Here is a 22241-nt window from a genome sequence, read left to right as displayed (position 1 = left end):
CCAGTAAAACGACCTAGGATAACCTGGCAGAAACCTTGTAGCAGTAGGCAACCATGGTGTGGTTTGACTTAAGGCCCATTCCATGAGATGGACCCCATACCCAACACTGTTTGGGTGAGCAAGGAACAGAAACCAAGTAGACCAGAGGTTGATGACAAAACTACTTCTAGTCTTAAAAAAAGGCAATGATAAAATGTCTCAGTGATGTTCTTCCATACTCTGAGGTGAATGTCTTATTCAGTCATCATGAGAGATTTCCTTGTGCAGCAACTCAGAACAAATACAGAGACCCACAGCCAGTACTTATGCAGAGAGGGAGAGAGAGAGAGAGAGAGAGAAGAGAGAGAGAGAGAGAGACAGAGACAGAGACAGAGACAGAGACAGAGACAGAGACAGAGACACAGAGAGAGACAGAGAGACAGAATGAGAGACAGGGACAGAGACAAAGAGACAGAAGGAGAGAGAAGACCTTGGGAACATATAGCTTCAAATGGGGTGCCTCCATCAAATCTCTTCAGAATTCAGGGAACCCCAGGAAAGACAAGGCAGAAACAGTGAAAGAGCAGAGAAAATGGAGGCCATCAAGACAACAACACCTCTAAATCCACTAAGCAAAGCTCTTATGAACTCATCTGGACAGAAGCAGCAAGCACAGGACCTGCATGGATCTGCACCAGACTCTCTGCATAATATTGCATAATATTATAACATTCAGTTTAGGGTTTCTATGGGACTCCTGTGGTATGAGTGACCCACTCCCTCAATCTTGTGCCTTCTCTTGGGCCCCTCTTCTTCTGTTGGTTAGATGTGTCCAACTTGGTTGTGATGCTTTTTGTTTTGTATTATTGTACTTTATTTTATGTTTTGTCATTGCCTCTTAGAAAGATGTTCTTTTCTAATGAGAGAAAAAGTAGAGTGGATGCAGATAGGAGGGAATATTTGGAAGAATGTGGAGGAATAGACTGAGAATGAACTGTAATCAGGGTATATCCTATGATAAAAGCAATCTGTTTTCAGTAATAAGATCAAAATATCAGAAAGAAATCACTCTATAGTATGCTTTGTAAAATATGGAGATTTGAGATAACAGTAGTTTACCACAGATTTCAAACTGCAAGAAGAAATGCTTCAAAAATGTCCATCATAAGGAAGTGACAAATGTTAGAGATAAATATATTTAGCTTGATCTTAAGCAATCTGTATGCTCTCTCCTCTCTCTCTCTCTCTCTCTGTGTGTGTGTGTGTGTGTGTGTGTGTGTGCACGCATGTGCCCTTAGCTGATTTGCAGGTAATCATGGAGTAGGCCTGGCCTGGCTTCTTTGAAAAAATTATATCATAGGTTTTTCAGGGTAGAGTCCATGGCTCCCAGGATACAATGTGCCTTTTAGGTCTGAGAGACTAATATATTCCCTCAGACTATGAAGCATTTAGGCCTCTGTTCTCATAGTTGTCAAGGAAGCATGGAAGCTTTCAGGATGATTGGTCTTAGATATTAATGTTGTTGTATCATGTATACCCAACAAATGTTATGGTATACTGGCAACTAAGACTATATGATCCTGGCAATAGCCATTATATTCTGTCTTTGATAAAGGTATTACAAGTCTGGTGGCTCTGTATTAAATTACCAGTTTTAGTTTTGCTGCAGACAGTCCAATCAGCCTAGTTCAATTCCTAGTAGCCAAATCAAGTGACCCTAGCCTAGTATAAATTCAAAAGTGGATGCTTACTCTCTCTCTCTCAATATCTATCTATCTATCTATCTATCTATCTATCTATCTATCTCCCTCTCTGTGAATTATAAGTAATTGTAATATAATATATGATTATATAACAATTACATATAATATTTAATCATTGTATATTACATGTGCACAATACCATAATATATATTATATCACTGCAGAATATTCAAAATAAAGAGGCTAGGACACAATTGTAAAAATTACAACCTGACCCAACCACCTGTCCTGGCAATGCTGCCCCAAGAAGGTTTGAAAAAAGATACCCAAGCACCATCCAAGGGTGTCCATAGGATGGAGGAAGGTGTGATGGAAGGATGGGAAAGATGGAGTATTCCTGGAAAGATGTAAGAGAAAGGAAGTCTAATGGGTCTTGAAACAGTGCAGAAATGGAACTGGAAACTCTAAGTAGAGAGGAAGAGACAGGTGTGAGAAGGCCAGAATGTAGTTTTGGCTGCCATCAAGGACCTTTTAAGGGTGTGTTGTTCTCCTGCAGCTGAGGTCTGTGTTGATCTATGTCTGTGACCTGAGTTACCACCAAAGCCCAAACCAATGTATGTGGTCTTGGCTGCTGCTGGAGGTCAAATATGTATGTTAGTGAACAGGATCATACTCTTGTGAGTGGTCTGGGCAGCCATCTAAAGCCATGGGGACATCTGGGACCATGCTGCTTCTGAGGGTCATGTCTGGGTCTGTAGTCTATGGGATCTGGGGTCTACTTGATGTCCCAGGCCCATATTACCCTCAAAAGCTATGTAGATGTCCTTGGTCTGAAATTCTGCCTAAGAAACTCTGATGAGTTAGCCCCATTAATCAACCACCAACACACTCAGGGGAGTGTGTACTGCCCTTCAGCAGCTGCAGCACTCAGGAAAGCAGGTTCTGCATGTCACCTGGGAAGCACAGTAGATCTGACTCTGGAGACAAAAGTAGAGTGAGCCAGCCCTGAGGACATGAGAGCAGGACAACTGTCTTTGCTCCTTACTAGTCTGGCATTGGATAAGCTAAACTTTAAAGTACAGGAGGGCTCTCCATGATGGTGCTAAGCAAAAAGAGAAGCAGACTGGTCAAATCATCACCTCCCCAATATCTCCCCAATCTATGGTCTGCTGGAGTATGTGAAAGGGCTAATCCTACAGAACTAAAACTGAAGGATCTTCATAATAAGGGCAGCAACAGAATATCAAAGAGAAGTCCCTGAGAGTATACACCACTGATAGTGTAGCAGAAACCAGAGGCCTTGAATCAGACCAAGGACTCATTGTAATGAGCACTTGCAAGTAAAGATGTGTGGACAAATGGCATTCTCTAGGATACACCATGACACACTACATCTTCTACGACAAGGCTTTCTTTTATTCTACCTTATTTTATTTTCTTTGTGGTGGGAGAGGTTGCAAGAACAGAGGAAATATAAAAATTGTACATGGTATGAATGTCACAAAGAATGAATAAACGTTTTTTTAAAAAAGAGAAATGATAATCCTTAAAGGCAATGACCATATTGACATCTGTAGAACTTTTCTAGGTGACAGAATATTGGTTGGAGTAATTCATAATATTTCACAAAGTTGTTCTTCTGACATATTAACTACATATGATGCTAAGACACTGATGTAAAAACACATCATTGGGTATGTTTTAACTTTGATTGATTTTTTTCCAATACAAAAGAATAAACCCACACTTGGCATACAATCAGTTGTTTCCAAGCTAGCTAATATGCTATTTACTTTGATCTACTTTCATTTGGAATTTCAACTGCATATAAAATACCTGATCAATAAGGTCAGAACTGTACTCCTACAACAGGTGGGAAACCCTTCCAAGGTGCAGAAGCTCCTCCCTAAGAGGGCTGATGAACTGAAGAACTTGTATCCTTCATGGGAAAACTGAGGATAAGAGGCAGAGAAGGATGGACAACCATTACATGGAACAAATTTATCATGAGCTTTTAAACTGTTGAGAAATTGCAGTTTGGTACTTTTAGAATCTTTACATTTTTGTTCATTTTATACATCATGGCAAAAGTACATGAACACATTTCATCATCAGAAAATGCATGTGAGATACACATTTCCCATTCTGAACATTGTGGACCTACAGTGGTGTTGAAGAGGGCACACAAATTATAGTCCAACCAGAGTGCATATGTCTACAGCAGCACTCCCTTCCTGAACTGAAATTCTAACTCCTTCAGCAAAACGTCCACAATGTCTATTTCTTGAGTATCTAGAACACCATGCTCTATTTTGTTCATGTTGGATCCTCTGAGTCCTGCCCTCTGTATGTAGATTCATATAGTATAACCTTCTGTGTAACTGAAATTTCTTATCAGAATAGCTTCAGGTCTCATTAGCATTGGTTCATGTGCTAAACTCTCATCCATTCTGAATAATGACTAATAGTTGGATCAGATAGAGGCTACAGCAGTGTTCTTGTATTCAGACAGTTCTAGCCCTTTGTTTGTTCTTGGGATGTTAAAATTTTCTCATACCCATTTTAGTATAAATAATTTTTACTCCTAAAAATAATGGATATGTGTGTTCAGACGTGTATGTCTTCTGTATCATGTCATAATACATAGTTTTTCTAATTGTGAAAAAATGATAATAATGGGACAGTTCAAATATTGAGAAATGTCATTATCCAGTACAGATTTGGAGAAGTGAAGGGGATCAAGATTTCATAGGGGAGATCATCTTGCCAGTTTCTCCCAAAAAGAGTTAAGAGAAAAAACTTTGCAATCACTCAGTATGTGGCTGAAATTTTTAGAATATAAATCTGACATCCATACATTATAGAAAGTTGCACAAGTTAAAAAAAAAGGCACAAATCCACATTTTCGTTTAACCTCAAAACATGCACATACTGCCATGATTCATAGCTCTGAGCTATATTATATATAATATATAATAATATTATAATAATATATTATAATTATATATATTATTCCACATCCTGAGGAATCTTACCAGCACAGAAAATCCAACCTCACTATCCTCTCATACATGGATATCAACGGGTTAGTTAGACGATTTTCATTACTAAGAACCAGCATAGGACTGACTACAGCATAGCTATGAGCTACAAGAATCTGGGCACAATAGAGAGATGGGTTTCCCTGGAATATAGTTCTGGAGTATGAGATGATACTGTCAAAAGTTGACATAACCAGGAAGAAGCTCATAAACATTAGAAGGGTCCAGATGGCTCTCTGCTCTGGAGTTGCCTTTGGAGAAAGTTTTGAGTTCTGAAGCCGCTGGGACCGAGTCTTATGCCTACATAAGAGAGTCACCATGTAGCAAGTTGAGAGGCCCATGAGACCAATAAGGAAGGCATTCCTGAAAGCCAGCAGTGTGGAGAAGGTGCGTTGCATTGAGGAACTCATGGGTAGAAAAGAGCAAGATTTCGTGATATGTATAAGATTAACCGAGGTGAGATTTCGTGTGGCAATAGCTGCTATTAAAATATGACTGCTGATGAATGTATAGAAGATGCTCATGAAAATAAAGAAACATGAGAGCTGATGTGGAGAATTGAGTTTGAACTTTGCTAAGTGAGAGCTTTGAGGGCAGAGGATGATTGCCTGGAAGACACTCAACATACAGGTGGCACAAACAGAGAGGCTCCTGAAAAACCTGTGCAAGAAAATGAACAGTTTACATGTGATATCATCCCAACCTGAAGACATAAAAAAGTCTTTGGCTATATATGCTGCAAGTAACAGCATCAGTAGGTGGATTAGGGCCACGAGGCCAATGGGCAAGTCAGTGAGTCTGGGCCTGTGCCCACGAATGAACATGAAGATATGGAAGAGGAGAAGGCAGCTGTTCGCTGAGATCCCGACGCCTATCTCACAGAAGAAGACATCTCTGATGTAAGCACTACAGTACATTGTAGTGTCTTTATTCATATTAATGTGGGTAGAAGCACATAGTAGCTCTCTGACGAGGAAGCAAGTAATTTGTTACATATTGCCTTCTACCTCCAGGAAAGGAACATTACCCTGAATGTGTACAGATGTATCCCAATTTATCTGCTACTGTCTAGAAATTCAGCTCCTTTTTACATCACTCAGAATCCATCCTTACTCTCACACATTGTCTAACATGTCCAACTGTGGATAGCTTAAAATTTTAATTATGAAACTCTATCAGCGTGTAAGTTTTGCTCTACAGTCAAGTTCCATACATTATAGAAAATATTTACTTTTCTATTATCTCTTATGTCTATTTATCTGGGCAATGCCTAATGTGGTTTTGATTTGTATCATCTTGGTTGTCAAGCATGTAATAGTTCTTTATTTTCTGATTATCTGAAGTGGGAAATGTCATCAATAAAATGAAGCTTTTCTGAGAATGAGATCCCATGCATTAGACACTCACAGAGTTATTTCTTTTGGTCATTCTCTTTACCTTTCCATTAATTGCCTGACAAAATATTCTCATCATGGTTCCACTTAAAATGCAGGTAAGTGAACTTAGGATTCATGCTGATTAAGGTTGTACCCATAGTCATATTGCACAAACACACACACACACCTCAGCACTCTGAGGCTGGACTGGAGTCACATCCTATTAAATATGTGGACCATGATACACCAGTGTGGGAGAAAGCATAGGAGTAAAAGAAGATGAGGTATACACACCAAATGTGGACATATTTCTTCTATGTCATGATCTCCATGGACATGTCAGCCACTGGTCTTTTTCTCATGTGTTTCTCTGCCCTGACTTGGGAAAATTAACACAGTCCTTTTAACATCATTCAGTTGAAACAGAGAAGATCAAAATTACTAAACAGTATAATGGTGGAACAGTCCATATCCTGAGAGTCCTGGTCTTTCCTTTGAATATACCTTTGAAATGCCATATCACAGTTGTGTTACTATCTCTAGAAAATCAAACCAACCAGAGTCTGCCAGAAGAGCCCAGTCACCAGTCACTGGCAGGGACAACAAGCAAGAATAGAGTATGTAACGTCTACAGTTACATTTGATCCTGAATTGTTCCACATAAAACAAAAAGAGATTGGTACATTTTCTATTGTTAAAGAAGTTGAAATAAAATTTAACTCAGTGAGTAGAACACAGGGGAAGGTATTAATTGAACCTAACTAGTGTTTATTCAAGAAGTTGGGTATTTGTGTTTGTAGCAGAGAGTGGAAACTTTGTGTTCACTGATTACTCAGTGTTTTAGGGACCTCAGAGGCATGGTGCTCTTGGCAACACTTTCTGTAGGCTGAGCAGGAGCTGAAGCTTGACAGAACAATTTCCTAATGTCTGAATTTGGTTTGAGAATAAAAAGCATTCACGAGTGAACATTGGTAGGTCCTTTATTGTCATGTGCAGTTGTCCTTTGTAGAATGAGCTTTTGAATCTGCCAACTATGTGTCAAAGCAAAACAAGCTGTGGTTTCACATTCACCTCCTTACCAACTTTCATTAAAAACCTTGGTTTGATAAGAATCTGAAAACTAAATATAAAGAAGAAGATGGGATGAGGCTCAATTACATCACATTTAACACAAAACAACAGGAGATCAAGCATTTTCATATGTGTGAAACTGGAAGGTTTATTTTTATTGAGTAAGTAAGAGAGAGAAAAGGCCCTTTTGTATTTCTGGGCTTTGGGTTCTTGTTCAAAATGCATTTAATATCACTCTCCTGTAATTACATCATCATAGCTCCCTCAAGTGACATCTACCAAGGTGAGCAAGGCCAAGGGCTCACATTGCCAATCTGTGACTTCTGAAACTGCATTGGAAAATTGAAGTCTGCGTCAGTTTGAATGACAATGCTCCCACAAGAACTGAATAATAACAAACCTTTGGAGCAAGCACAAGAAACCTTCTGTGGAGATATGCTCAGGGTAGTTCAGTAATTCTCAAAATGATATAGACTACTAATGGAGCCATGGTTGCCTCTCAGAGGTTATAGGTCCTGAAGATGCCACATATTTACCAACATATGATGAGGATTATTTGACTAAATGTGACTTGAAAGCCTCCTTGCTGTGGTCTAGCTTCCTTGGCACAGAAACTCTTCTACAACCTGTCTAAGGAGGGACAGAATCAGTAGTCCTGTCAGACTGCAACCATTCTGAACAACAACAAAGAAGAGCAAAGCAAGCCTGTAATAAAGCAAGTGTAATAGAAGCACTTACCCTTGGTGGTACCCAACAGCTGTCTGATATGATGGAGAACCCAATGCCCTCAACAAGAGGGGAATCATGTCTGGTTCTAGAAACATATCCAACTTCCAGGGACCAATAATGAAAATGACCTAAGAAAAGAATTTACAACCATCACTTTGGTAGACCAACATAATTCCTAAATATATTCTAGGTATTATCCCTAGAGATAAGCAATGCTACCATCCCTCCACATAGAAGCCTCTCCTCACAGCATATGGAGACTATCACAGAAAGCACAACCACACAATGCAGAGATATATACATATTGTGGCGGTTCCTACCCACAATGAATAAGTCTACATCACAGTTCCTGCAGGTATGACTCAGAGAACATCTATGAAGACAAACCAGAAAGATTTAGAAGGAGCCAGATTCTAGGAAGTTGACAAAGAGATAGTCTCTCCTGAAATTGGTGGCAAAAGCAAGACTGGAACAATGGCAACACCAACAGACATGATAATAATGGAAGTGGAAATTTTTCCCTATACAAAAAACGATAGGCTCCTAGAATCTCCTGGGAGAGGAAGAAATATCAAGCATGAGCACCATTATTGCTTATCCAATACAAAGCAATCAGCCCTAGGACCATATTAAACTCAACCCCAAAATGCATTTATGTATTTATGCAAACATACACTTACATATTTTGTACATAAAAATGTTAAGGGAAAAGTCAGTGAATTTGAGTGGGGCACATTTGTGCAGTTAGTTTCAGGGTTGAAGATGGAGAAGAAAAGTGACATTCCTATTTAATTAAAAACATATTTGAAATTAAATAAATAAATGGGAGAAGTAACCATGATCAAACATTAGTAGACATGCTGTAGTCATGGGAGAGTGACCTCTATCAGCTATTAGAAACAAAGGATTGATTTCTTCATAGTTATTTTGATGACTTAGTCACTCAAATTTGTAAACCACTTTTATCAATAATTGTTGATCTATGAAAATAATAGATATGAAATGAAAACATTTAATTAAAAAATAGACTTGGAACTTTTAAAGCTTTTAATCATATACATGACAAGTGTTAACTGTAGGTTTACCAAATTAATGTGGGTTGTTAAGTCGAAAGAAATAGTCCAAAATAAATTTTAAGAGTTTTTATATCAGAAAATTAAACATCTTAAGAAGAACATACCTTTGTTGCTGTGCAAAACATTGTCCCTTTGCTGAGGGGTCATGAGAGCTCAAGGTCTCCTCTACAGATGATGAAAATCTACATGCAGCCCCCAACTTCTCCTCCCTCATCCTGCCTGGGTCACGACCACCTTCTGATTCTGAACTTTATGTAGAGCACTTACCCAGATGGACATAGTAGGGAAGAATTCTGCCTGAGGAGATCCTTCACAGGCTTAGATGAAGGGAGTCTTTATTGCAGCTCTACAGCTAATCTGTTCAAGGTGGCAAGTTCCCCCTGAAGAGTATGGAAATCCCAGTATAGTATCATCTCTACTTTTATGTCACCATGCCCTGAATAACAGCTATCTTGGGATGGCTGAACAAAAACTTTATCTGAGATCCCTTGCCACATCTGCCAGATCAGAAAGTTTGCAACCAAATAGACAACCCTAACTGTTCTCCTTTTACTCCTTAGACTTAATTCTGATCAGTTTCCTTCACTATGATTTCTCTCTTCTGGGATGCAGGACTCTTTGTTCTCCCATAATTCCCTTCACAATAGCCACAAGAAAGAAGCTGCTGACCCCTCTGGTTGGATTAGGGAAAAGCTGGAGGAGGCTGAGAAGGAGGACAAATCTGTAGGAAGACTAGCACTATCAATTAACCTGGACCCCTGAGATCTCTCAGACACTGGATTACCAACCAGAGAGCATATACAGCTGATATGAGGTCCCCAATACATACACAGCAGAGGACTCCCAGGCCAGACTGAGAAGATTCACCTAACCCTCAAGAATCTCAACAGACTGGAGGCCCCAGGGATGTTAAATGTCTGGTGGGTGGGTACATTCTTGAGGATGATAGGAGGGCAAGGAAGAGATATGGGATGTGGAGTAGTTAGAGGGTGAATTGGGAGAAGAATAAAATCTGGTGTAAAAATAAAATAAAAATAAAAATAAATAAATAAATAAATAAATAAATAAATAAATAAATAGAAATAAAAAATAAATAGAAATGCTATGTGAATATTTTTGTTTTATGCAAGTTATGGGATATGGGGATGCATCAGATTGTCCACAGCAGTGGACTATGTTTGCATTATGCTCTGACCAGGGCATGATTTTGGCAACCACAGATAGTTTTCCCAAATATATGACATTTGGAATTCCAGAGACTCTTGAGAGAATATATAAATACAAACACCCCAAAAGGGAATGTGACTGCTGCTCTTCCTCCTGCTTCTGATGTTTCTGGTTGCTGCTTGGTGATATCCTGGAAGAAAAAGAACAAAATTTCCACCAATCAACTTGATGCCCCTAATCAGCAAGAAGTAGTCTAATGATATTGACGTCCCCTTTCCTGTCTACCTTTCTCTCTCTCCTCCTAGAGTTGGAGGGTTTGAAGAGTTGGAGAAGAGTGGTAGAAATATGTATGCATAAAGTAGCCACAAATGATGCATGGTCCAGATGCCAATATGGTCTCATCCTAATGACACTTTGCCATCACTGAATAATAAATAGTCATTGTCCTCTTAGGCATTGACCTTGAGGATCATTTATAACTTTTCTGTGCAAATGAACACAGAGGGACTGATCATGGCATAGCTGTGGCTAACAAGAATCCAGGTAGAGGAGAATACTGGAATGTTTTTAAACAGATGTCTTGAGCAGGAGATAAACCAGTTCAACATAGACATCAGCACACAGAAGCTCATGAGAATTGGAATGGTCCAGGGGACCCTTTGCTCTAGGGAAGCTTTTGGAGGAGGCTGGTTCTGTGAAGATACTAGGTCTGAATCCTGTGCCTGGACAAGAGAGATAGCATGTACCTGTTGAAGAGGACAATGACACCAACCAAGAATGCGTCCCTGAAGATGAACAATGTGAATAATATGTATTGCATAGGGAAATGGTACAAAAGACCAGTACTCAGTTACATATAGTAGATGGTCTGACATCACATTAGGAGTAACAACAGGGAGATGAAAAGATTACTGGAAATGGATCAATATAAGGAAGACAGGACAAAGTAGGACCATAATATATCATACGTGAATGAGGTACTTTTAAATTTTCCTCATCAGAAGAGTCTGGAACTGGGAATGATGCTTGGAGGACAGTACAAATGGAGAGATTGCTCAAAAACGGAATAAGATGATAGGTGATTTACATGTGATGTCATCCCATCATTACCAAAGCATAAAAATATATGTACCCATGAATCCAACCACCAGCAACATCTGTAGGTAGATTTGGGTCAGTAAGCCAATGAACAGGTCAACATGACTGGCCCTATGCCCACCACTGAACACAAGGATATAGAGAAAGAGAACAACACTGTTGCCTGAGATCTTAATTATATTTCAGAAAAGAAAGTGTTTCTGATGTCTCAGAAAAGGATCGAGCTTGTCCTTCTGACCCATCTTAGGTGGCAAAGAGGCATTGAACAAATCTCGCAGGATGGAAAAAAAAAAAAGATAACCTTCGTCCTATATACAGCCTTCATTGTGAATCTTAACCATGCTATCATCTTGGGAAAATATATCAGTTCAGAACTCACTTAAACCACAACATCATCTGATCTCCAATCTCAAAAACCATCCCTCTGTCCTCACTGTCCTAAGGATTTGCAAATTTAGAGGACTGTCTGCCCAACTGTCAGGCTTCTTTGTACATGAGCATTCTTATAAAGTAACAGCTACAAAAGAATGAAAGAGAGAGAGAGAGAGAGAGAGAGAGAGAGAGAGAGAGAAGAGAGAAAGTAGCAGCTACTGTGTATCTCAGAACATATTCCTTTTCCCACTGCCCTTGTACAGCATCTCTTGGACCTGTCCTTGCCTTCATCTGCAGTGTCCTCTTTATTCTTTAACTCTACTAACAAATATTCTTAATAACATTATATTGAAATATTGAGAACTGTGATCTCTAAAAATTGACTCCTAAAAAAAAACCTTCATGGCAATGCTACAGACACAGACTGCTTGGTCAACTGAATCAAATCAAAGACCCAGAAATAAACCCACAGTGTAGAAGAATGAAGTTAGATCCATATTTATAACCCTTCACAAAACTCCTATCCAAGTAGATCAAAGACCTTAATGTAAAACAAGATATATTAAACTAATAGAACAGAAAGTGGGGAATAACCCTGACCTCACTGGTACAAGAGACAATTTCCTGAACAGAACACAATGGATTAGGGAATAATTAATAAATGAGACCTCATAAAACTGAAAAGCTTCTATAAGTCAAAAGACACTGTCATATGGACAAATCAGGAGGCCACAAATTAGGAAAGGATCTTCACCAACCCTACACCTGACAGAGGGCTAATATTCAAATGTGACAAAGAACTCAAGAAGTTAAACACCAAGTCAAATAAACCAACAAGCCAAATAACCCAATTTTAAAATGGAATATAGATCTAAACAGAGAATTTCAAACTGAGGAATCTCAGGTTGATAACCACTTAATGAAATGTTTAAAGTCCTCAGTCACCAGGGAAATGAAAATCATAACAACTCTTAGGTTCTTTCTTGAATCCCTCATAATGGCTAAGATCATAAACTACAGAGATAGCACATACTGGCAAGGATGCAGAGCAAGGGGAACACTTTTTCATTGCTGCTGAGAGTAAAAACTTGGACAACCACTTTGGACATCAATTTGGTGGTTTCCCAGAAAACTGATAATAGCTCTACCCAGCTATATCTCTTCTGGGCATATACCTAAAAGATGCTCCATCATCCCACAAAGATACTTGTACAACGATGTTCAGAGCAACTTTACTTACAAAAGACAGAAACTGAAAACCACCTAGATGTCCCTCAACAGAAGAACAGAAAAAGAAAATGTGGTTCATTTACACAATGTAATATTACTCAGCTATTAAAAACAGGACATCATGCATTTTGCAGGCAAATGGACAGAACTAGAAAATATCATCATGAATGAAGTAACCTAGACCAAAAGCACATGCTTGGTATGTACTCACTTCCAAGTGTATATTAGCCATAAAATAGAAGATAACCACAGAATAAACAGCAAACCCAAAGGAGCCAAATAACAAGGAAGGTCCAAGGGAGGAAGGTTGAATCTTTCTCATGAGGGGAATAAAATAGATATTGGAGGTGGATGGAGAGAGGAAAATGGCTGGGAGAGGGCATGGGGAGGTATCAGGAATAGGGAGAGGAGAGTGAGGGAGAGAGAATGGAAATCAGCCATGTGAGCAATCCTAGAACATGCCAGAGACTTGGGATGGGGGGGTCTCACACATCTCTGGGGGCATTTGTAGCTGAGACTCCTTAACAGCTGAGGATATGAATCCATATGTGGCCATTTCCTGTGTCTGGGAAGAACTCCCAGTGGAGGGGTAAGGTCACCAACCCACTTCAAAACCTTCTACCCATAATGTGTCCTACCCACAAGATGTGCAGGAACACATATAAAACAGAGAAGGAGCCTACCGATAACTGGCTCAACTTGAGACCCACACCATGGGTAAGAAGCAATCCTTGGCACTATTAATAGTACTCTGTTATGCTTGTAGAGAGAAGCCTAGCATAACTGTTCTCTGAGAGGCTCCAATGTACCTGAAAACCAACAGAATCAAGTAAACTGGATCCTAGGTTGCTCCCAGAGTTTAAACCACCAACCAAAGAGCAAGCACAGGTTGGACTTTCCAGTAGCCAATGGAAAGAGATGCAGAGACCCACAGCCAGATATTGGATGGAATTAGAGAAGTCTAATGAAAGAGTTGGTTGGAGGATTGAGGTAACTGAACAGGACAGGGACACCACAGGAAAAACAGAATCAACTACTGTGAATATGTTCATACTCTCAGAGATTCAACCACCAGCCAATGAAACCAGCATGGGCTGGATCTAAGCCACCAGCAAATATTGAGCAGATATGCAGCTTGGTCTTCATGCAGCATCTCAAACAACTAGAGTGGGGGCTGTCCTTTAATCTGTTGCTTGTCTGTGAATCCTATTCCCCTAACTGTACCTCCTTATCTGGACTCAGTGGGAGAGGATATGCTTAGTCCTTCAGGTACTTGTTGATGTACCAGGTTGGAGGAAATGATACCCAAAGTGGGCTCCCCTTGTCAAAAGAGAAGAGGAAAGGGATATGGAGGGAGGACTTGTGTGAGGGGTACTGAGAGGAGAGAGGGCTGATATTAAGATGTAAAGTGAATAAATAAATTTTTAAAATGAAACTTTCCTTTTTAAAAAATGGTGCATTTTGAAAAATATGAAAGTCAAAAACAGAGTAAAGGACAGGAATGAGACAGCATGCCTCAAGAGCTCCTGCAAGGTAGGGAGGTCACGCAGAAGTAGAGGAATTGAAGGGATATTTATTTCCATTAATAGAATACAGAGATTGTTTTTTCCAAGCTCTGTAACTTATCAATTCCTGGTGCCTCAGGGCCCAAGGAGGATACCACATCCACTGTGTGTTCAGTGTTTAGTTTCCTGCCTCCTCGTCCTCATGGTCACTCTGCTGACATTTCTTAACTTATACAGTATGGGTCAAATACTAACAGCACCAGTTTGTAACCACTTAGAGTGAATAGGGAGACAACGATGTAATGAGAAAATACTGGTTTATACTTTGAAGCAATGAGATGGTACCCTTTAAAATATGAGATTGAAGGTGGGACTCACCTCTAAAGATCCAGAAATTATTTTAATTACTAAAAATACAGAACTCACTTTTAATACTTGTATTTGTCATACAACAATCACAGATGCAAAGGTGATTTGTAATTAATATTTGAAATGAAAGCATCAATTCTCTGATATGTTTGTAAAAGTACACATATGTAACAAAATGCATACACTGCGAGTCATTAAATTAGAAAAGAAATGCTGGCATAAAATTAATGTAATACAATTTGGAGGTTCTACATCACAGAAATAAATCTTATAATAAAATCCCCTCATTCTGCAAAACACAGTCCCCTAGGCTGAGGGGTGATCAGAGCTCATCCTCTGCAGATGCTGAAAACCTTCATGCAGCCCCCAAGTTCTTCCTCCCACAGCCTTCCTGGGACCTGAAAATCTTGTGATCCTGCACTTAGTTGCAGGGCACTTACCGAGATGGATATGGCAGAGCTGTATGCTATGCTTGTGGAGATCTGAACACTCTTGTGTTACTGGTGCCTTTAACACATCTCTGCAGACTATGATTTTAATGTCTGTATATGATAGAAGTCTGTCTACTAGAGGCCCACAAAGAGGGCATCCCTGCTGGAAAATTATACCTGCTTCTTGATTTTACTGTATTTCATCCTAGACAACAGCACAACGGAGGTATGGGGAACTGGGTTCAAATATTCTCATAAATTCCCATGACACTTCTATCAAAGGAATGAAAGGGTCCATCACATAGTTAACCAAAATAACTAATTTGCTAATTCTTAATGTCAAATGGGTCTTTACCCATTTTATATGTTTTAGTTTCTTTGCGTTAGGATGAGGGACTGTGGAATCTCCTGTGAGTTGCCTGTGCCTCTATGTGAATTCTCCCTGATGTTATGATGAGAAACCTCCATACGTCTACCCTTGGCCCCAAAATTCCGAGTGTTTGCCATTTGCTCTGACAGTCAGCATCTGTATGGTTCTGACGCATGATTGTGGCATCTCACTGTGGATTTTATGCCATTCACCCAGTACTTTTCTGTGCATAATTTCCATGTGTTTTGGGGGGAATTTTTGGTTTTGATGTGTGTGTGTGTGTGTGTGTGTGTGTGTGTTATGTGTGTGTGTATATGTATATACATTTAGTTTCTGAGAAAATGTTTTTCTGTGTAGCCCTAGCTGCCTGGAATTCAATCTGCATGCCAGGCTGGCCACCAACTCAGATATTCACATGCTTCTTCCTCCTGAGTGCTAGGATTAAATAAATGTGCCACCAACACCCAGCCTATTTTGGGATTTTTAAAAACATTGTTATTCTTATTTTTATGTTTGTTTTTGTGGCTGTGGTATAGAAATGTAGACTCACTTCTGTAGCTCATGCTGACCTTTAACATGCTCTCTGCTGTGTCAACCTCAGGATTACAGACTTGAGTCAACAGGCCCAATGCTGCTCACATATTTTCTACAACTTACAGTTGTGTTGTTTAATCTTTATCCTCCATTCTTGATATTATAAGGTTCTCTCATATCATCTAGTTAAATACCATTCAATTGTTGACACACAGCCTATTTGAGGGTTCACTCAAAGTGAAGACAACACACAAAAGAGCTCCCCCAATCTTTCTCTTTTCTCCAATCAGTTTTGTTATTTCTTTAGATTATATGTGTCAGCACTGAAATTGCTGGATTCTAGGTGTGGTGGGGTATATGTAGGTGACATTTCCTCACATTGAGTGACATAAAACAGTTTTACTGTGTGAAGTATGCCTCTAGGAATGTTCAGAGTTGTGAATTGTGTGGCTCTCTGACACTGTTCAGCTATTTAAAGTAAGTTTGTGTTCCCCTGCACAAAGTGTGCTTTGGAGAGGTATTGGTATAATTTCAGGTATGCAGACATGCTATAATCCCACAGTTTTCATGATATTTGCTGATACTACAGCAAAGAAATTATTTCTGACTAATTTAATATTTAAGTTTGTTTTGTTTGATTCCATGTAATTTATTCTGTTCACCATCTCTGTCAGTTTGACTCCTCTAAAGTCTGTCCTTTGTAGTTTATGTGATTATGTCTCTATGACAGGGTACATGTTCAATGTATTCCTGGTGGACTAAGACTAACCTTTCTCAATATGGGAAGACTGATCTGATCCCACACTCTGGCACTGCCAAACAGTAGCTATTACTACCTTTCACTATTTTAAATCTGGTTGTCTGAGCATCATTGAGGGAAAAAAACTATCATTTTCTGCATATAGTTTAAGCTCCATACGTGTCTGTTTTCTGGATCATGTGATAATTGGCTCTCAAAACAATGTTTCCTTATGTATTTTGCCAAATATAAAAAACTGTTGCAACTGAATAATTAGAAATGTCATAGATATCACATAGTTAAAGTCATGGATTGTGCCAGAGAGACAGCTCAGCAGTTGGTATCCTGATCCAGAGAAGACTCAAGTTCAATTACCAACACCCACACTGGATGGGCCACAAGTGTCTATAGGTCTAGCATCAGAGTACCTGACAGTGCTGGCCTCCATGAAAACCTGTATTCAAATACACACACACACACACACACACACACACACACACACACACACACACACACACACACACACATATATATATATATATATATATATAGAGAGAGAGAGAGAGAGAGGGGGGGAGGGAGAGGGAGGGAGAGAGAGAAACAGACAGACAGATGGACGGACAGATAGACTATGTTAAAACATAAAATTGATCCTTATGATCTTAAAAGCAGTGATGTAACCCAGGTCAAATGAGAGCCTTCTCACAGATCTCCTCTGAAAACACAATAAAACAATATAAACATCATGTGATATCTGAGGGGACATGCTGTTTAATCTTCCTTTACATACTTATCATCCACACACAAAGGAAACAGATTAAACAGAAAAAAGAAAATTTTATATATCAATTTAAGACACAGAATGTTCCCAATATGTCATGATCCATAGCTATTATGACAACATATTGGATTATATTAAGGGACCATATCCATCACTCAGTAATCAAATACTTACTATTCTGCTAGACATTGACCCCCAAAGCTTAATTATACGCTTTTCTGTGCAGATAAACACAAAAGGACTGATGGTGGCATAGCTATGGGACACAATAATTTGGACACAGTAGAACACTGACCCATCCTTGACTGTCATTCTAGAGTAGAAGACAACATTTTCCAAAATGTAGAGAACCACAAAGAAGCTCATGAGCAGCAGGATGGTCCTGGTGGCCCTTTGCTCTGGGGACACTTTTGAAGAAAGGCTGGTGATGTGAAGATGCCGGGCCTGATTCTTGTGTCTCCGTAGGAAAGCAACCATGTACCCACTGGACAGGCCAATGAGACCGATAAGAAGGGCTTCTCTGATGGCCATTGGTGTGGAAAACATGCTTGTTCTGGAGTAACTCATGGGTAGAAATGAACAGGATTGAGTAACATACATAAAATTATCTGAAGTCAAATTGGGGGTAGCAATTGTCAATAAAAAGAGGTGACTGCCAAAAGATATATAGAGAACACAGAAGAAAAGAAAGGCACCTGAGATGTGATGGGGAGATTTATGTTTAAATGTTGTTAAACAGGAGCTTCTAGGACTGAGAGTGATGGTCCAAAGGACATTCAGCAGACAGGTAGCACAAAGGGTAAAACCCCTCAAAAGCCTGTGCAAATAGATAAGGGACTGGCATGTGGTAGAATCCCATCTCCCCCGAGACATAAACATGTCAGCAGCTATAAGTCCAATAGTTATAAGCAGCATTAGTTGGGTTAAGGATAAGAAAGCAATGTAGAGATCAATGGGCTTAGATCTGTTCTTTTCAAAGAGCATGAAGAGGTGGGAAAAAAACAGGGCACTGTTAGCTGAGATCCCAATGCTCACTTCAGAGAACAAGGTGATTTTTATGGTAGTGTCAGTGTGGAGTATGTTGTCTTTATTCATTTTATCTTGGTAGGAATCAAATAGCAACAACCTCAGGAGAAAAGAGAAAACACTTCATTACAAATTATGGCCTTGTTCACAAATGCCAACCAACACTGAGCTGGCAACAAGTTGTCACCTCATCCTGATTCCACATCACCAAACTCATCTCCAGCTCACACCACCTCACAGCCATCCCCACTGTCCTAATGCTTTCCAATCAAGGATGAATTGTGCATAACATTGTGGTGTTACTGCAGAATATAAAAATTCTTGTACATTAAACAATTCCATGAGGTCTAAGTAGCATTTCTGCTCATGGTCCCAAGGTGTACTAGTTCTGGGCCAAGAGCTGCATCTCAATTGATGGTCATATACACAATAGCTTTATATATCTGGTGTATTGGAATGGAGAAATGCACCAAACTTGAAATGTGCCCCCCTGGAGGAATGTGTGCCCACAAATTTCATGTGCACAGGGTCATTTTCTCTGTGTCTGCTTTATTCTGCTCTTTTAGCACCAGAAAACAGAAAAAAAAATCATCCTCTTTCTGTATGTGTCTCTCTCTGTGTCTCTCTCTCTGTCTCTGTCTCTCTCTGTCTCTGTCTCTCTCTGTGTTTGTGTGTGTGTGTGTGTGTGTGCTTTCCTTCCCTATACCCCCCTTTCCTCTACCCTCTGATTTCTTCCTTCTCTCCCTCTCTGTTTTTCAATACTGTCTTTCTCTGTGTATTCCTGGCTGTCCTAGAACACACTCTGTAGACCAAGTTGGCCTCTATCTGAGATCTTCCACCTTCTAACTTGTAAGTCATTGGATCAATCATGTGCCAACACTGTCCAGCAAGGCCAAATATTCTCAATAAACCTCTAGAACAAATGATTATCAATTTGGACTCTGAATCAAACTCTACCCACTGCCATTTCCATGGACGTGACCTTAAGCACTCAGTGCTTCAGTCACCTCCTCTAGAACATACGGACAGTCAGATCTGTACCTGTGTCAGAGGACCCTAGATGTGAAAGAGCATGCTGTATACATACCCACCAAATATGGAACTGTTTCTCACACAGAACGAGCTCTATAGACATGTCAGCTGATGGTTTTGTCATACAAGTTCTTGTCATGTAGACTTAGTCAATTAAGCTCTGTTATTGACTGATCAGTGGTTTCCCTACCTGAAAAAGAAAAGACAAAAATGTCCAAAATTGTAGAATGATGGAGTCAGGTCCACTTTCCAAACAGTGTGGAATTTTGGTCTTTCCTCTGAATTCAAAATGACTCTGCATCCACCCAATGACTTTAATATTTTGTCATGATGCCTCTGAGAAAAGACCCCAAGAATCAAATACCACTGTCAAAATTCTTTTACTTTTTACTTTTGACATGTGAAATTGGGGTGTTAAATAAAACTACAACTATAATAGTCTTAGGGCCATCCCATTCTATGGTCATGATTAAGTGAAAATTATCCAGCCATTCTTGATTGGGCCATCAGGGAGTTTGTTGTGAGATTGTATCTCCTTGCATTGTTAAGGAGTTGAGCCTACCTAAACATGAGCTAAGCAAGGAGAACAATGAGACATGTGAAAGTACAGGAAAGCCTGTTGTCACAAAATTAAAATAAAAAATGCTGTCTTTTATCCCACAATAAGTCCAGCACTGCAGTGCCCCATGATATTTGGTAGATATCTTCATCTCAGTCAGCAAAGCCTCTCACCCACTTTGCTCCATCCCATATCACACTGTCAATGGCTTCTCTCTTAGCCTGGCAACAATCTCTCTACCCATCTACTTCCCAAGGCAGGTTGCCACCATGCCAAAAATATACATTCTAATTTCTTGTTGGTCTAGTGTCTCCAGACACCACATACTCTCTTGAATTCAAATCACCACATGAAAGAACACACAAAACAATAACCTTCAATCTAATTGATAAGATATAATTTCCCACCTAGACATACAAAGCCCTGTACACAGCCATCCCTTAAGAATACTCATAGTAACCTGTAAAGGTGCAGAGGATGTCTCCCAGCCCTTTCTCTCTTCTCTCTCTCTCTCTCTCTCTCTCTCTCTCTCTCTCTCTCTCTCTCTCTCTCTCTCTTTTCTCTCTCTCTCCAGTTCCTTCTCTCTCTAAAACTTTTTTCCTGCCCATCTTTCCTTCTTGTCCAATGACAGGCCTCATTCTATTTTGTACCTGCCTTAACCTGTACGACATCATCCTACAAAAGCCCACTACTCACCCTACACAAAGAACTGCATACAGCTAAGGAAAAGTAAGGACAGGAGGAATCATTTCCTCCAGGGGAGAACACACTAATTGGATGTCCAAAACCAAAGATGGCATGGAAAACACATATACAAGGAGCAGTACTCAAACTGAGCATGTTGTAGTTGTGCATTTAAGAATAAGTGTTATGTTACAAAGAGAAGCCATGAAGGCAAAAAACAGCGTGGGGGGTATTTGGAAGTGTTTTGAGGGACAGGGGCAATGGGTAATGCATATAATTTTACTATAATGTTTGCAAATCAAAGAATTATGAAATAAAGTAATAGGGAAAATGTTAGAATTCATAAGCACTGGGAAAGAATTAATAATTCGAAGGTGAGGAGGATAGTTGGTGAAAATATTTTATAGTTTGTGTTTCCTCACATAAAAAGTGTACAGTATCAACACAAAAAGCTAGTTCCTCAACAGATCAGTGGTCATCAGCCCCAGAGTCTTGATTTGATTAAGCTCTACTTATTCAATTTCTGTGATTTGTGAAAGTTCCTAATAATACCAGAGCTCCTTCTTGATCTCAGTCTAAATGGACAGAACAAGGGAGTAGGGGAAAAGGATGGACCAGGGAAGAAAAAGAAGAGGGGTGGGGAAATTCATTGTCAGTATTGAGGTAACAGAAAGTAACAGTTTCTGCCACCTGGCCAATATGTTTGAGATTTTGCCATGATAACTCCAGGAAAATATACAGACAGAAATCAAGGCTCCATCTGTCTTCAAGATATAAGGAAAGAAGTTCACACTGACACTCCACCTGAATGTCAGCATGTGACCCATATACATTCATAATGGTAGACATGTGTTTTAAACACACATTTTGGGGAAGGTAATGTGCACATTGATGACAATTTTCAAGTTCAAAAGCACGAAATATGTGCATTCACTAAGTAATAATCCTAACACATGTTTTTTTCCTATCATTTTTGAGAAATGAAGTATTTTCTGTTCCACCAAGTACAAACACAAAGGGATGGAGACAGACAGAGGGAGAGATACAAACAGACAGACAGACAGACAGACAGACAGACAGAAAGACAGACAGACAGGAGAGGAATGACAGACAGAGAAAGACACTGAGAGAAAGATAGACAGAGATAGGGAAAGGAAATGATTCTTACAAATGCATCACATTACTAAACTCCCCAGGTTATGACGGTTTTCCTCCTCTTTATAGTTGGGTACAGATTGTGTTATTATTAGGGTCACTTTAGTATCCACAGCCCTATAAAACTTAAATCACTTAGGAAAACCAGGGGATTTCAGGAAGCAGGAACTTTAAGCTACATTCGTGACATCATGGATTCAAGACATCTTTGCTC

The 22241-nt window shown here is 39.5% G+C and overlaps 2 protein-coding genes across 2 annotated transcripts; both read right to left on the bottom strand.

The window, feature by feature from the left end:
• Nucleotides 1-4713: 4713 nt before the first annotated feature.
• Nucleotides 4714-5664, bottom strand: LOC116902949 (vomeronasal type-1 receptor 98). Its single transcript, XM_032905275.1, has one exon. It carries the CDS (start codon nt 5656-5658, stop codon nt 4714-4716), a length of 945 nt encoding a protein of 314 aa, XP_032761166.1. The 5' UTR covers nt 5659-5664.
• Nucleotides 5665-17539: 11875 nt separating this feature from the next.
• On the bottom strand, nt 17540-19732 carry LOC116902948 (vomeronasal type-1 receptor 97). The gene is made up of 2 exons (XM_032905273.1): nt 19689-19732; nt 17540-18697 (listed from the first exon to the last, which is right to left on the bottom strand). The coding sequence occupies exons 1-2, from the start codon at nt 19730-19732 to the stop codon at nt 17734-17736; spliced, it is 1008 nt and encodes a 335-aa protein (XP_032761164.1). The 3' UTR covers nt 17540-17733.
• Nucleotides 19733-22241: the final 2509 nt, after the last annotated feature.

This window comes from Rattus rattus, chromosome 6, assembly GCF_011064425.1.
Source record: "Rattus rattus isolate New Zealand chromosome 6, Rrattus_CSIRO_v1, whole genome shotgun sequence".
Lineage (NCBI taxonomy): Eukaryota > Metazoa > Chordata > Mammalia > Rodentia > Muridae > Rattus > Rattus rattus.
This window is presented reverse-complemented; position numbering and strand designations above follow the sequence as displayed.

What these genes read in the sequence shown, in the direction of transcription:
- LOC116902949 (XM_032905275.1), bottom strand. Translation starts at nt 5,658, where the DNA reads ATGAATAAAGACACTACAATGTACTGTAGTGCTTACATCAGAGATGTC.
- LOC116902948 (XM_032905273.1), bottom strand. Translation starts at nt 19,732, where the DNA reads ATGTCTATAGAGCTCGTTCTGTGTGAGAAACAGTTCCATATTTG. An exon ending in GAGAAACAGTTCCATATTTG is followed by an intron (nt 18,698 to 19,688) that starts GTGGGTATGTAT and finishes TTTTCTCCTGAG; the next exon opens with GTTGTTGCTATTTGATTCCT.